The 14,369-nt window shown below is 44.4% G+C and overlaps 1 protein-coding gene and 1 long non-coding RNA gene across 4 annotated transcripts in view; both read right to left on the bottom strand.

Annotated features, from left to right (window-relative positions):
• Positions 1-579: 579 nt before the first annotated feature.
• On the bottom strand, positions 580-7,321 carry LOC127916561 (uncharacterized). Of its 3 annotated transcripts, XR_008095348.1 has the most exons (10): positions 7,155-7,321; positions 6,837-7,072; positions 6,318-6,553; positions 5,607-6,255; positions 5,357-5,474; positions 3,146-3,676; positions 2,168-2,403; positions 1,696-1,931; positions 1,117-1,234; positions 580-1,049 (listed from the first exon to the last, which is right to left on the bottom strand). It is a non-coding gene; the product is annotated as an uncharacterized LOC127916561 (long non-coding RNA). The 3 variants fall into 3 exon arrangements; XR_008095349.1 differs by lacking the exon at positions 6,837-7,072 and having other exon boundaries at positions 6,377-6,494; positions 7,155-7,319; XR_008095350.1 differs by lacking the exons at positions 6,318-6,553; positions 6,837-7,072 and having other exon boundaries at positions 7,214-7,304.
• A 2,313-nt stretch (positions 7,322-9,634) lies between these two features.
• The window catches only part of LOC118373043 (lysyl oxidase homolog 4-like), a 59,106-nt gene continuing 54,371 nt past the window's right edge, over positions 9,635-14,369 (bottom strand). Inside the window, exons 14-15 of the mRNA XM_052498848.1 lie at positions 12,027-12,138; positions 9,635-11,678 (exon numbers count right to left, since the gene is read on the bottom strand). Of these exons, the coding sequence (XP_052354808.1) occupies positions 11,608-11,678; positions 12,027-12,138 (183 nt within the window). The 3' untranslated portion in view covers positions 9,635-11,607. The remainder of the gene's footprint in view (positions 11,679-12,026; positions 12,139-14,369) is intronic.

Raw genomic sequence — 14,369 nt, 5'->3', positions numbered from 1 at the left:
ATCTTTAGTAAATGGGTTAACATGAAACAAATCTTCATGTGAAACCATAAGAATTGCTCATTTATTTTCATGAAAGTATACTTTGGTCACACATTAAACAAATATTTGGTTTTGGGAGTTATTTGAGTCCCTGACAGCACAATCGTTCTATATGAATATTAATTAAGTACCATAGCTCCTTCCCTCAGTTTCAAACATTATTGCATCGGACAACTGGTTAGCAAACTGGCCATTATAGAAATCCCAACGCTAGATAGTCCAACAGCATGGGATATGTATTGTACAAGATAATGATAAAGTGGATGTGATGAATACTAACCAAACATATACAAAGTTGTTATTAAAGTTATGGAACACAATACAAACATTGAAAAGCAACACATAGAATAGACTATTTTGTTATGTCAATAGCAACTGTACACAAGCACCATACAATTAAATTAAAAAACACATATTAGCCTATAATATGTTTGTTTTACATTGTTAAATAGCCCTGTAAAGACACATCTAAGGTCTATTCAGTGTAATTTCATCTACAGCTTTTATTGATTAAAGAGTTTGACTATGTGTGTCGGGGTGTTTGTGTGCGTACGTGCATGCCTACATTTGTGGGAGCATGTATTTGTACATACGTGCGTGTGTGTAAGGGGGTTAACTTAACACTGTTTCGTAATAACATGTAGGTGTTTTGTGATATAAAATGTTGTTGAAGACGATATTAACTGAAGCCCTTAATAACGAAATGTGAATGAGTGGGCCGAGGGAAGCAAAGGGATCTGCTAAAGATATTCATTACAGAACTGTACTGTTAACAGCCTGCATATTATAGAGTCCTGGAAAATATCCATTGCTGCTGCTGACAGCGTCTAGACCTGAGGACGGTTAGTCATTCAAACACATCAAAAGGCCATAATGGTGACAGAGTCTAGACCTGAGGACGGTTAGTCATTCAAACACATCAAAAGGCCATAATGGTGACAGCGTCTAGACCTGAGGACGGTTAGTCATTCAAACACATCAAAAGGCCATAATGGTGACAGCGTCTAGACCTGAGGACGGTTAGTCATTCAAACACAAAAGGCCATCAAAAGGCCATAATGGTGACAGAGTCTAGACCTGAGGACGGTTAGTCATTCAAACACATCAAAAGGCCATAATGGTGACAGAGTCTAGACCTGAGGACGGTTAGTCATTCAAACACATCAAAAGGCCATAATGGTGACAGCGTCTAGACCTGAGGACGGTTAGTCATTCAAACACATCAAAAGGCCATAATGGTGACAGCGTCTTGACCTGAGGACGGTTAGTCATTCAAACACATCAAAAGGCCATAATGGTGACAGAGTCTAGACCTGAGGACGGTTAGTCATTCAAACACATCAAAAGGCCATAATGGTGACAGAGTCTAGACCTGAGGACGGTTAGTCATTCAAACACATCAAAAGGCCATAATGGTGACAGAGTCTAGACCTGAGGACGGTTAGTCATTCAAACACATCAAAAGGCCATAATGGTGACAGAGTCTAGACCTGAGGACGGTTAGTCATTCAAACACATCAAAAGGCCATAATGGTGACAGAGTCTAGACCTGAGGACGGTTAGTCATTCAAACACATCAAAAGGCCATAATGGTGACCTGAGGACGGTTAGTCATTCAAACACATCAAAAGGCCATAATGGTGACAGCGTCTAGACCTGAGGACGGTTAGTCATTCAAACACATCAAAAGGCCATAATGGTGACAGCGTCTAGACCTGAGGACGGTTAGTCATTCAAACACATCAAAAGGCCATAATGGTGACAGCGTCTAGACCTGAGGACGGTTAGTCATTCAAACACATCAAAAGGCCATAATGGTGACAGAGTCTAGACCTGAGGACGGTTAGTCATTCAAACACATCAAAAGGCCATAATGGTGACAGCGTCTAGACCTGAGGACGGTTAGTCATTCAAACACATCAAAAGGCCATAATGGTGACAGCGTCTAGACCTGAGGACGGTTAGTCATTCAAACACATCAAAAGGCCATAATGGTGACAGCGTCTAGACCTGAGGACGGTTAGTCATTCAAACACATCAAAAGGCCATAATGGTGACAGCGTCTAGACCTGAGGACGGTTAGTCATTCAAACACATCAAAAGGCCATAATGGTGACAGCGTCTAGACCTGAGGACGGTTAGTCATTCAAACACATCAAAAGGCCATAATGGTGACAGAGTCTAGACCTGAGGACGGTTAGTCATTCAAACACATCAAAAGGCCATAATGGTGACAGAGTCTAGACCTGAGGACGGTTAGTCATTCAAACACATCAAAAGGCCATAATGGTGACAGAGTCTAGACCTGAGGACGGTTAGTCATTCAAACACATCAAAAGGCCATAATGGTGACAGCGTCTTGACCTGAGGACGGTTAGTCATTCAAACACATCAAAAGGCCATAATGGCCATGACAGCGTCTAGACCTGAGGACGGTTAGTCATTCAAACACATCAAAAGGCCATAATGGTGACAGCGTCTAGACCTGAGGACGGTTAGTCATTCAAACACATCAAAAGGCCATAATGGTGACAGCGTCTAGACCTGAGGACGGTTAGTCATTCAAACACATCAAAAGGCCATAATGGTGACAGCGTCTAGACCTGAGGACGGTTAGTCATTCAAACACATCAAAAGGCCATAATGGTGATAGCGCCTAGACCTGAGCATCTAGACCTGAGGACGGTTAGTCATTCAAACACATCAAAAGGCCATAATGGTGACAGCATCTAGACCTGAGGACGGTTAGTCATTCAAACACATCAAAAGGCCATAATGGTGACAGCGTCTAGACCTGAGGACGGTTAGTCATTCAAACACATCAAAAGGCCATAATGGTGACAGCGTCTAGACCTGAGGACGGTTAGTCATTCAAACACATCAAAAGGCCATAATGGTGACAGAGTCTAGACCTGAGGACGGTTAGTCATTCAAACACATCAAAAGGCCATAATGGTGACAGACGTCTTCAAACACATCAAAAGACCTGAGAGGACGGTTAGTCATTCAAACACATCAAAAGGCCATAATGGTGACAGCATCTTGACCTGAGGACGGTTAGTCATTCAAACACATCAAAAGGCCATAATGGTGACAGAGTCTAGACCTGAGGACGGTTAGTCATTCAAACACATCAAAAGGCCATAATGGTGACAGAGTCTAGACCTGAGGACGGTTAGTCATTCAAACACATCAAAAGGCCATAATGGTGACAGCGTCTTGACCTGAGGACGGTTAGTCATTCAAACACATCAAAAGGCCATAATGGTGACAGAGTCTAGACCTGAGGACGGTTAGTCATTCAAACACATCAAAAGGCCATAATGGTGACAGAGTCTAGACCTGAGGACGGTTAGTCATTCAAACACATCAAAAGGCCATAATGGTGACAGAGTCTAGACCTGAGGACGGTTAGTCATTCAAACACATCAAAAGGCCATAATGGTGACAGAGTCTAGACCTGAGGACGGTTAGTCATTCAAACACATCAAAAGGCCATAATGGTGACAGAGTCTAGACCTGAGGACGGTTAGTCATTCAAACACATCAAAAGGCCATAATGGTGACAGAGTCTAGACCTGAGGACGGTTAGTCATTCAAACACATCAAAAGGCCATAATGGTGACAGAGTCTAGACCTGAGGACGGTTAGTCATTCAAACACATCAAAAGGCCATAATGGTGAATGGTGACAGCGTCTTGACCTGAGGACGGTTAGTCATTCAAACACATCAAAAGGCCATAATGGTGACAGCGTCTAGACCTGAGGACGGTTAGTCATTCAAACACATCAAAAGGCCATAATGGTGACAGCGTCTAGACCTGAGGACGGTTAGTCATTCAAACACATCAAAAGGCCATAATGGTGACAGAGTCTAGACCTGAGGACGGTTAGTCATTCAAACACATCAAAAGGCCATAATGGTGACAGAGTCTAGACCTGAGGACGGTTAGTCATTCAAACACATCAAAAGGCCATAATGGTGACAGAGTCTAGACCACATCAAAAGGCCATAATGGTGACAGGTTAGTCATTCAAACACATCAAAAGGCCATAATGGTGACAGAGTCTAGACCTGAGGACGGTTAGTCATTCAAACACATCAAAAGGCCATAATGGTGACAGAGTCTAGACCTGAGGACGGTTAGTCATTCAAACACATCAAAAATGGCCATAATGGTGACAGAGTCTAATGACCTGAGGACGGTTAGTCATTCAAACACATCAAAAGGCCATAATGGTGACATTCAAACACATCAAAAGGCCATAATGGTGACAGCGTCTTGACCTGAGGACGGTTAGTCATTCAAACACATCAAAAGGCCATAATGGTGACAGCGTCTAGACCTGAGGACGGTTAGTCATTCAAACACATCAAAAGGCCATAATGGTGACAGCGTCTAGACCTGAGGACGGTTAGTCATTCAAACACATCAAAAGGCCATAATGGTGACAGAGTCTAGACCTGAGGACGGTTAGTCATTCAAACACATCAAAAGGCCATAATGGTGACAGAGTCTAGACCTGAGGACGGTTAGTCATTCAAACACATCAAAAGGCCATAATGGTGACAGCGTCTTGACCTGAGGACGGTTAGTCATTCAAACACATCAAAAGGCCATAATGGTGACAGCGTCTTGACCTGAGGTGACAGGTTAGTCATTCAAACACATCAAAAGGCCATAATGGTGACAGAGTCTAGACCTGAGGACGGTTAGTCATTCAAACACATCAAAAGGCCATAATGGTGACAGAGTCTAGACCTGAGGACGGTTAGTCATTCAAACACATCAAAAGGCCATAATGGTGACAGCGTCTAGACCTGAGGACGGTTAGTCATTCAAACACATCAAAAGGCCATAATGGTGACAGAGTCTAGACCTGAGGACGGTTAGTCATTCAAACACATCAAAAGGCCATAATGGTGACAGCGTCTTGACCTGAGGACGGTTAGTCATTCAAACACATCAAAAGGCCATAATGGTGACAGCGTCTAGACCTGAGGACGGTTAGTCATTCAAACACATCAAAAGGCCATAATGGTGACAGCGTCTTGACCTGAGGACGGTTAGTCATTCAAACACATCAAAAGGCCATAATGGTGACAGCGTCTTGACCTGAGGACGGTTAGTCATTCAAACACATCAAAAGGCCATAATGGTGACAGCGTCTAGACCTGAGGACGGTTAGTCATTCAAACACATCAAAAGGCCATAATGGTGACAGAGTCTTCAAACACATCAAAAGATAATGGTGACCTGAGGACGGTTAGTCATTCAAACACATCAAAAGGCCATAATGGTGACAGAGTCTAGACCTGAGGACGGTTAGTCATTCAAACACATCAAAAGGCCATAATGGTGACAGAGTCTAGACCTGAGGACGGTTAGTCATTCAAACACATCAAAAGGCCATAATGGTGACAGAGTCTAGACCTGAGGACGGTTAGTCATTCAAACACATCAAAAGGCCATAATGGTGACAGAGTCTTCAAACACATCAAAAGACCTGAGGACGGTTAGTCATTCAAACACATCAAAAGGCCATAATGGTGACAGAGTCTAGACCTGAGGACGGTTAGTCATTCAAACACATCAAAAGGCCATAATGGTGACAGAGTCTAGACCTGAGGACGGTTAGTCATTCAAACACATCAAAAGGCCATAATGGTGACAGAGTCTAGACCTGAGGACGGTTAGTCATTCAAACACATCAAAAGGCCATAATGGTGACAGAGTCTAGACCTGAGGACGGTTAGTCATTCAAACACATCAAAAGGCCATAATGGTGACAGAGTCTAGACCTGAGGACGGTTAGTCATTCAAACACATCAAAAGGCCATAATGGTGACAGAGTCTAGACCTGAGGACGGTTAGTCATTCAAACACATCAAAAGGCCATAATGGTGACAGAGTCTAGACCTGAGGACGGTTAGTCATTCAAACACATCAAAAGGCCATAATGGTGACAGAGTCTAGACCTGAGGACGGTTAGTCATTCAAACACATCAAAAGGCCATAATGGTGACAGAGTCTAGACCTGAGGACGGTTAGTCATTCAAACACATCAAAAGGCCATAATGGTGACAGAGTCTAGACCTGAGGACGGTTAGTCATTCAAACACATCAAAAGGCCATAATGGTGACAGAGTCTAGACCTGAGGACGGTTAGTCATTCAAACACATCAAAAGGCCATAATGGTGACAGCGTCTAGACCTGAGGACGGTTAGTCATTCAAACACATCAAAAGGCCATAATGGTGACAGAGTCATTCAGACCTGAGGACGGTTAGTCATTCAAACACATCAAAAGGCCATAATGGTGACAGAGTCTAGACCTGAGGACGGTTAGTCATTCAAACACATCAAAAGGCCATAATGGTGACAGCGTCTAGACCTGAGGACGGTTAGTCATTCAAACACATCAAAAGGCCATAATGGTGACAGAGTCTAGACCTGAGGACGGTTAGTCATTCAAACACATCAAAAGGCCATAATGGTGACAGAGTCTAGACCTGAGGACGGTTAGTCATTCAAACACATCAAAAGGCCATAATGGTGACAGAGTCTAGACCTGAGGACGGTTAGTCATTCAAACACATCAAAAGGCCATAATGGTGACAGCGTCTTAGACCTGAGGACGGTTAGTCATTCAAACACATCAAAAGGCCATAATGGTGACAGCGACCTCGGTTAGTCATTCAAACACATCAAAAGATAATGGTGACAGCGTCTAGACCTGAGGACGGTTAGTCATTCAAACACATCAAAAGGCCATAATGGTGACAGAGTCTAGACCTGAGGACGGTTAGTCATTCAAACACATCAAAAGGCCATAATGGTGACAGCGTCTTGACCTGAGGACGGTTAGTCATTCAAACACATCAAAAGGCCATAATGGTGACAGAGTCTAGACCTGAGGACGGTTAGTCATTCAAACACATCAAAAGGCCATAATGGTGACAGCGTCTAGACCTGAGGACGGTTAGTCATTCAAACACATCAAAAGGCCATAATGGTGACAGCGTCTAGACCTGAGGACGGTTAGTCATTCAAACACATCAAAAGGCCATAATGGTGACAGCACATCAAAAGTAATGGTGACAGAGTCTAGACCTGAGGACGGTTAGTCATTCAAACACATCAAAAGGCCATAATGGTGACAGCGTCTAGACCTGAGGACGGTCAGTCATTCAAACACATCAAAAGGCCATAATGGTGACAGAGTCTAGACCTGAGGACGGTTAGTCATTCAAACACATCAAAAGGCCATAATGGTGACAGCGTGACTCTAGACCTGAGGACGGTTAGTCATTCAAACACATCAAAAGGCCATAATGGTGACAGCGTCTAGACCTGAGGACGGTTAGTCATTCAAACACATCAAAAGGCCATAATGGTGACAGCGTCTTGACCTGAGGACGGTTAGTCATTCAAACACATCAAAAGGCCATAATGGTGACAGCGTCTTGACCTGAGGACGGTTAGTCATTCAAACACATCAAAAGGCCATAATGGTGACAGAGTCTAGACCTGAGGACGGTTAGTCATTCAAACACATCAAAAGGCCATAATGGTGACAGCGTCTAGACCTGAGGACGGTTAGTCATTCAAACACATCAAAAGGCCATAATGGTGACAGCGTCTAGACCTGAGGACGGTTAGTCATTCAAACACATCAAAAGGCCATAATGGTGACAGAGTCTAGACCTGAGGACGGTTAGTCATTCAAACACATCAAAAGGCCATAATGGTGACAGAGTCTAGACCTGAGGACGGTCAGTCATTCAAACACATCAAAAGGCCATAATGGTGCAAAAGGTGACAGTGAACATGGAGCTTTGCGCCAGATTTGTTTCTGTTTTAGCCAACTCACGCAAAAGACAAAGGAGAAGGATAAAACACAAACAGATCCATCTACCAGTCAACATCTATGGTGTAAGAGCCACAAACATGGATGACTCAAAATGGAGTTACAGCATTGTACAGAAAATGGAATATTCCACCGATACTGATTGAACTGAGACATGGATAGACACAGTACATGAAACCCATTCTCCTTTCAGCTTCTGCTTTTAGCTTATCTCAACTGCTGCAGCAGCTGTTGTCTGTGTGAATGCAGGAGTTCATTTTCTCTTAGACAAACATACTGTTCTCTTTAGGAGCTCAGTATGCCAGCCCTGCGGTCTCAGTATGCCAGCCCTGCGGTCTCAGTATGCCAGCCCTGCGGTCTCAGTATGCCAGCCCTGCGGTCTCAGTATGCCAACCCTGCGGTCTCAGTATGCCAACCCTGCGGTCTCAGTATGCCAACCCTGCTGTCTCAGTATGCCAGCCCTGCGGTCTCAGTATGCCAGCCCTGCGGTCTCAGTATGCCAGCCCTGCGGTCTCAGTATGCCAGCCCTTATGCCAGCCCTGCGGTCTCAGTATGCCAGCCCTGCGGTCTCAGTATGCCAGCCCTGCGGTCTCAGTATGCCAACCCTGCGGTCTCAGTATGCCAGCCCTGCGGTCTCAGTATGCCAACCCTGTGGTCTCAGTATGCCAGCCCTGCGGTCTCAGTATGTCAGCCCTGCGGTCTCAGTATGCCAGCCCTGCGGTCTCAGTATGCCAGCCCTGCGGTCTCAGTATGCCAGCCCTGCGGTCTCAGTATGCCAACCCTGCGGTCTCAGTATGCCAGCCCTGCGGTCTCAGTATGTCAGCCCTGCGGTCTCAGTATGCCAGCCCCGCGGTCTCAGTATGCCAGCCCCGCGGTCTCAGTATGCCAGCCCCGCGGTCTCAGTATGCCAGCCCCGCGGTCTCAGTATGCCAGCCCCGCGGTCTCAGTACGCCAGCCCTGCGGTCTCAGTATGCCAGCCGTGCGGTCTCAGTATGCCAGCCCTGCGGTCTCAGTATGCCAGCCCTGCGGTCTCAGTATGCCAGCCCTGCGGTCTCAGTATGCCAGCCCTGCGGTCTCAGTATGCCAGCCCTGTGGCCTCCGAAGCACTGGCCAGGGTGGATGTGTTGCCCACGTCAAGGCTTATCCTCTTTCTATTTCTCTTTTTCTTTCTCCCGGCCAATGTGAAGGCATTGTTCTCCATATCTTTCTCTCTACCCCTACCCTCTCTTTCTCTCTTTCTCGTGTGTCTTTCCCACCCATGCCTATAGCTGTTGACAGCAGAGCTCACATTTGCTGTGTTTCTCTGTGTACGCCCCATGCTTACCCTAACTCTAACCCAAACACAGCTAATTAAAGTTCTCTTCATACACTGCCGCAGAACTGTGGGTTGGAAAGGCCAGAAGGGTGGAGAACTGCACTTGGGTGGATGGCACAAAGCTATCTCTGCCGGCCATTTTGTGAAAGGAATATGAATTGCTAAGGTTCATCTCAACCCTTTGAAGTTAAACAGTAAGAAAATATTTTCGAAACAAAACAGAGTTATATCTGGAACCAAAAATGGTTAACCAAGCTACAGGAACAGTCAAATAAACCGTGGTTCTTGGTAGACCTTTTTTTCTAGTGCATACCCTAGTGCATACCCTAGTGCATACCCTAGTGCATACCCTAGTGCATACCCTAGTGCATACCCTAGCTAGTGACTTACTGTAATGGGGGAAATGTGCTTGTTTTATATGTTTAATCAATATAAAAAGTATTGCAAATGGTAGCCTTGAATAAATTAACTGCAGTATATACGATACATTACATGTTATGACAAAATGAGCACCAAAGGCATTGCAATTCAGTTACTACAGCAAATCAGACAGTGAACTGCATCAAAAGTAACATTTTCATGGCCGGTATAAAGAGATAACGTCACAAAAGCAAACATTACGGAGTACATATTAGGACAGCCTCAGTCACAGAAGGACTAGGCTGTCCTAATATGGTAACCGTGCACTTTATGACTGATCATATTAAACTATGGACGGGGGACTTGGTCAAAATTCTAAATACTGATATTAGTTCAATAGATAAAGTGCATCATCCCATGAAAATGATTTGACCTCATGTTATAGTAATTTTATAACCGAAGAAGAGAGAAATGTTAACTAAATAAACTATATTTGTTTTGATGTATCAGATCTACTGTAGCTACAGTATATTATAATTATTTTCAGAGTTTGGCAATACCTGCACAAAGTTAAACAACTAATTCAATAGTAAAAACTAAGATAAACGTTCATACCCAACTACGTATTCAAACTCGGGCCTTGAGGTCCACTCAAGGACACTCTTGGTTTTATTTAATCCCTGTTTATGGACCAAAAACTGCAGACCGCTAAAGTCTACTGGAAGGTTGAGATTTGATCAAACAGCACCGATATTGTAGGAGACACTGTCTAGACAGACCATCAGTCAAACAGATAACGCAGAACTCTTTTCAGTCATTCCCCTTTCCTGGGACATTGGCATACGGGATCATCCATATCTTCAGCCTGTTTTCATAGACTAGACGTAACATAGTAAACCTAAATCCGGGACATTCAAATTAGTATGATATGTTACGTTTGGTATGGTTACATAAGACAGATGGTTACTTAAGGCAAAAAGGAAAGTAGGATGGTTGGTTGGGGTGGGCGTATGGGCGTATGGGCGTATGGGCGTATGGGTGGTTGGTCAGGGTGGATCAGTAGGCAATTAACGCAAACGTCTAGCAACCCAAAGTTTGCGAGTTTGAATCTCATCACGGTCAACTTGACTATTTTAGCTAATTAGCAACTTTTTAACTACTTACTACCTTATAGCTACTTTGCTACTACTTAGCATGTTAGATAACCCTTCCCCTAACCCTAACCTTAAACCTTTTAGCTAACCCTTCCCCTAACCTTAAGCCTTTTAGCTAACCCTTCCCCTAACCCTAACCTTAAACCTTTAACCTAACTCCTAAACATACCCCTAACCCTAAGCCCTAGCCTAGCTAACGTTAGCCAGCTAGCTAACATTAGCCAGCTTGCCACTTTACTAGAATTCCTTAAATATCATGTGTTTTGTAAATTCGTCACCTGTTTATATAATATGAAATGGGTGATGGACATCCTCAAATTGATACATACCATACGAAATGTAACATATCATACTAAAAGGAGTATCAGGGATTTACATACATAATCATACGAAATGCTCTTTGATCAGGTTGGTATGTTAGATGTACAATTATAATTTCAACTTTAATTGAAATTAATTAATTCATAGAAATGTTGAGTAGCTAAGTTACTAGTAGTCCACATTCATAAACTAACAAAATACCTAAACGTTGATTGAATCCATATCATTGTAACCCTCCATTGTTAACTGAAATCATTTGGTTTCCCTGGTGACATCTGTCCTGCTCTCAGTTTCTATTGGCTGTTGGGGTCGAAAGCGATAGTCAGGGTGATGGTCTCCAAGTTGTGGTTTATTCTGGGTAGTGTAGTCCACAGCAGGTAAGGGCAGTGGACAGGTGCCATTTTGTGAGTCCCCTAGTGTTGTGGGGCAGGAGTCCCATGACCCACCAGACGTCCAGACCCCAGGGCACCCTGAGCAGTTTTGGCCCCGGCTCTGAGCCCTCTTTGCTGGGCACCAGCCTGGGCCAACGCTGGGCCCTGGATGGGCCTAGACAAAGTTATTGGAGATCTGCCTTTGGTGATCAAACAGGTCCTCAATCTCTGCACTGTACGCATCACCTGGTAAAAGTAACAAAATACAGTTAGAGATAAGTAGAAAGAAAGAGAGAGAGAGAGAGAGAGAGAGAGGGAGAGAGAAGAGAGAGAGAGAGAGAGAGAGAGAGAGAGAGAGAGAGAGAGAGAGAGAGAAGCAGAGAAGCAGAGAGGAGCAGAGAGAGAGAGAGAGAGAGAGAGAGAGAGAGAGAGAGAGAGAGAGAGAGAGAGAGAGAGAGAGAAGCAGAGAGGAGCAGAGAGAGAGAGAAGCAGAGAGGAGCAGAGAGAGAGAGAGAGAGAGAGAGAGAGAGAGAGAGAGAGAGAGAGAGAGAGAGAGAATGTGTGTTAACGACAGATAAATGTCATTTCCCATACCTGCGTGACATCCATACATGTACGCTCTGTGTCCGTCGTATTTGCATCGACATCTCATTACGTTGTTCTGGAAGTCTGACTCAGCCATGTCTAATGAGGGGTTGACTTCCACCTATAATATGACAGAAACAGTGATTTAAAAATATATATATATTTCATTTTTTAAACTTTATTTAACCAGGTAGGCCAGCTGAGAACAAGTTCTCATTTATAACTGTGACCTGACCAAGATAAAGCAAAGCAGTGCGACAAAAACAACAACACAGAGTTACACATAAACAAACGTACAGTCATTAACACAATAGAAAAATCTATGTACAGTGTGTGCAAATGAAGAAGAGTAGGGAGGTAATGCAATAAATAGGCCATAGAGGCAAAATAATGACAATGTAGCATTAACACTGGAGTGATAGATGTGCAGATGATGATGTGCAAGGGAAGATACTGGGGTGCAAAAGAGCAAGAGGACAAGTAACAATATGGGGATGAGGTAGTTGGGTGTGCAATTTACAGATTGGCTGTGTACAGGTACAGTGATCGGTAAGCTGTTTGACCGCTGATGCTTAAAGTTAGTGAGGGAGATATAAGACTCCAGCTACAGTGATTTTTGCAATGCGTTCCAATCATTGACAGCAGAGAACTGAAAGGAAAGTCGGCCAAAGGAAGTGTTGGCTTTGGGGATGACCAGTGAAATATACCTGCTGGAGCGCGTGCTACGGGTGGGTGTTGCAATGGTGACCAGTAAGCTGAGATAAGGCGGGCTTTACCTAGCATAGACTTATAGATGACCTGGAGCCAGTGGGTTTGGCGAAGAATATATGTATTGAGGGCCAGCCAACGAGAGCATACAGGTCGCAGTGGTGGGTAGTGTATGGGGTTTTGGTGACAAAATGGACGGCACTTTGATAGACTACATCCAGTTTGCTGAGTAGAGGGCTGGAGACTATTTTCTAAATGACATCGCCGAAGTCAAGGATCGGCAGGATAGTCAGTTTTACGAGGGTATGTTTGGCAGCATGAGTAAAGGAGGCTTTGTTGCGAAATAGGAAGCCGATTCCAGATTTAATTTTGGATTGGAGATGTTTAGTCTGGAAGTCTGGAAGGAGAGTTTACGGTCTAACCAGACACCTAGGTATTTGCAGTTGTCCACATATTCTACAGTGCCTTGCGAAAGTATTCGCCCCCTTGAACTTTGCGACCTTTTGCCACATTTCAGGCTTCAAACATAAAGATATAAAACTGATTGTGATTGGGACATGATTGTGTCCCACTTGTTGTTGATTCTTCACAAAAAAATACAGTTTTATATCTTTATGTTTGAAGCCTGAAATGTGGCAAAAGGTCGCAAAGTTCAAGGGGGCCGAATACTTTCGCAAGGCACTGTAAGTCAGAACCATCCAGAGTAGTGATGCTAGTCGGGCGGGAAGATGTGGGCAGCAATCGGTTGAAGATCATGCACTTAGTTTTACTTGCATGTAAAAGCAGTTGGAAGCCTCGGAAGGAGTGTTGTATGGCATTGAAGCTTGTTTGGAGGTTTGTTAGCACAGTGTCCAAAGAAGGGCCAGATGTATACAGAATGGTGTCGTCTAGCAGATGGGCCGTCGAGGGACGTCACCACGGAAGAGCCTGTTGAAACCCCCTCGGACGGTTACGTTGGCAGACCAGTTGTAATGGATCAGCGGGGCTCTGTGTTGGTAGTAAAATGGTCCAGGCCAATTAGCAAAATAGGTATTGTAGCCCAAGAATTGTCTGATGGACCTCTTCAGCTAGCCGGGAGATGGGCCTAGCTCGAGGATAGGTCCAGGCTAACTGGTGCTTGCTTCTGGACAGAGACGTTAGCCAGGAGTAGCCACTCCTAGCAGCTAGCTAGATGCGATGATCCGGTGTAAAGGTTCATAGCTTGCGGTAGGAATCCAGAGATGAGGTAGAGAAAAAGCAGTCCGATATGCTCTGGGTTGATATCGCGCTATGCAGACTGGCAGGAATTGACCTGGCTGAGACTGGCTGATGTCTGAGTTAACGGTGATGACTGCTAGCAGTGGCTAACTGACTACTTGCTAGTAGCTAGTTAGCTGGCTAGCTGCTGATGGGGATTCTGGTTCTAAAGTGTAGAAAATAGCAGATCCGTAACACATTGGATGAGGCGGGTTGCAGGAGAGTATGTTCAGTATATACGAAGAAAATATATATACATATGGGATGGGACAGGACGAGACAAACGTCCGACTGCGTCCGACTGCTATGCAATCTTGGGAAAGTATAGTCAACTCCCATATATGCAATGTCTAACACCTGTGTGCACTAAACTAGACCAGAACAAGAAACACATTTAAATTGGGACTG

Source organism: Oncorhynchus keta, chromosome 36 (assembly GCF_023373465.1).
Source record: "Oncorhynchus keta strain PuntledgeMale-10-30-2019 chromosome 36, Oket_V2, whole genome shotgun sequence".
Classification (NCBI taxonomy): Eukaryota; Metazoa; Chordata; class Actinopteri; order Salmoniformes; family Salmonidae; genus Oncorhynchus; species Oncorhynchus keta.
The sequence above is the reverse complement of the archived record's forward strand: the minus strand, read 5'-3'. Positions and strand labels throughout refer to the sequence as shown.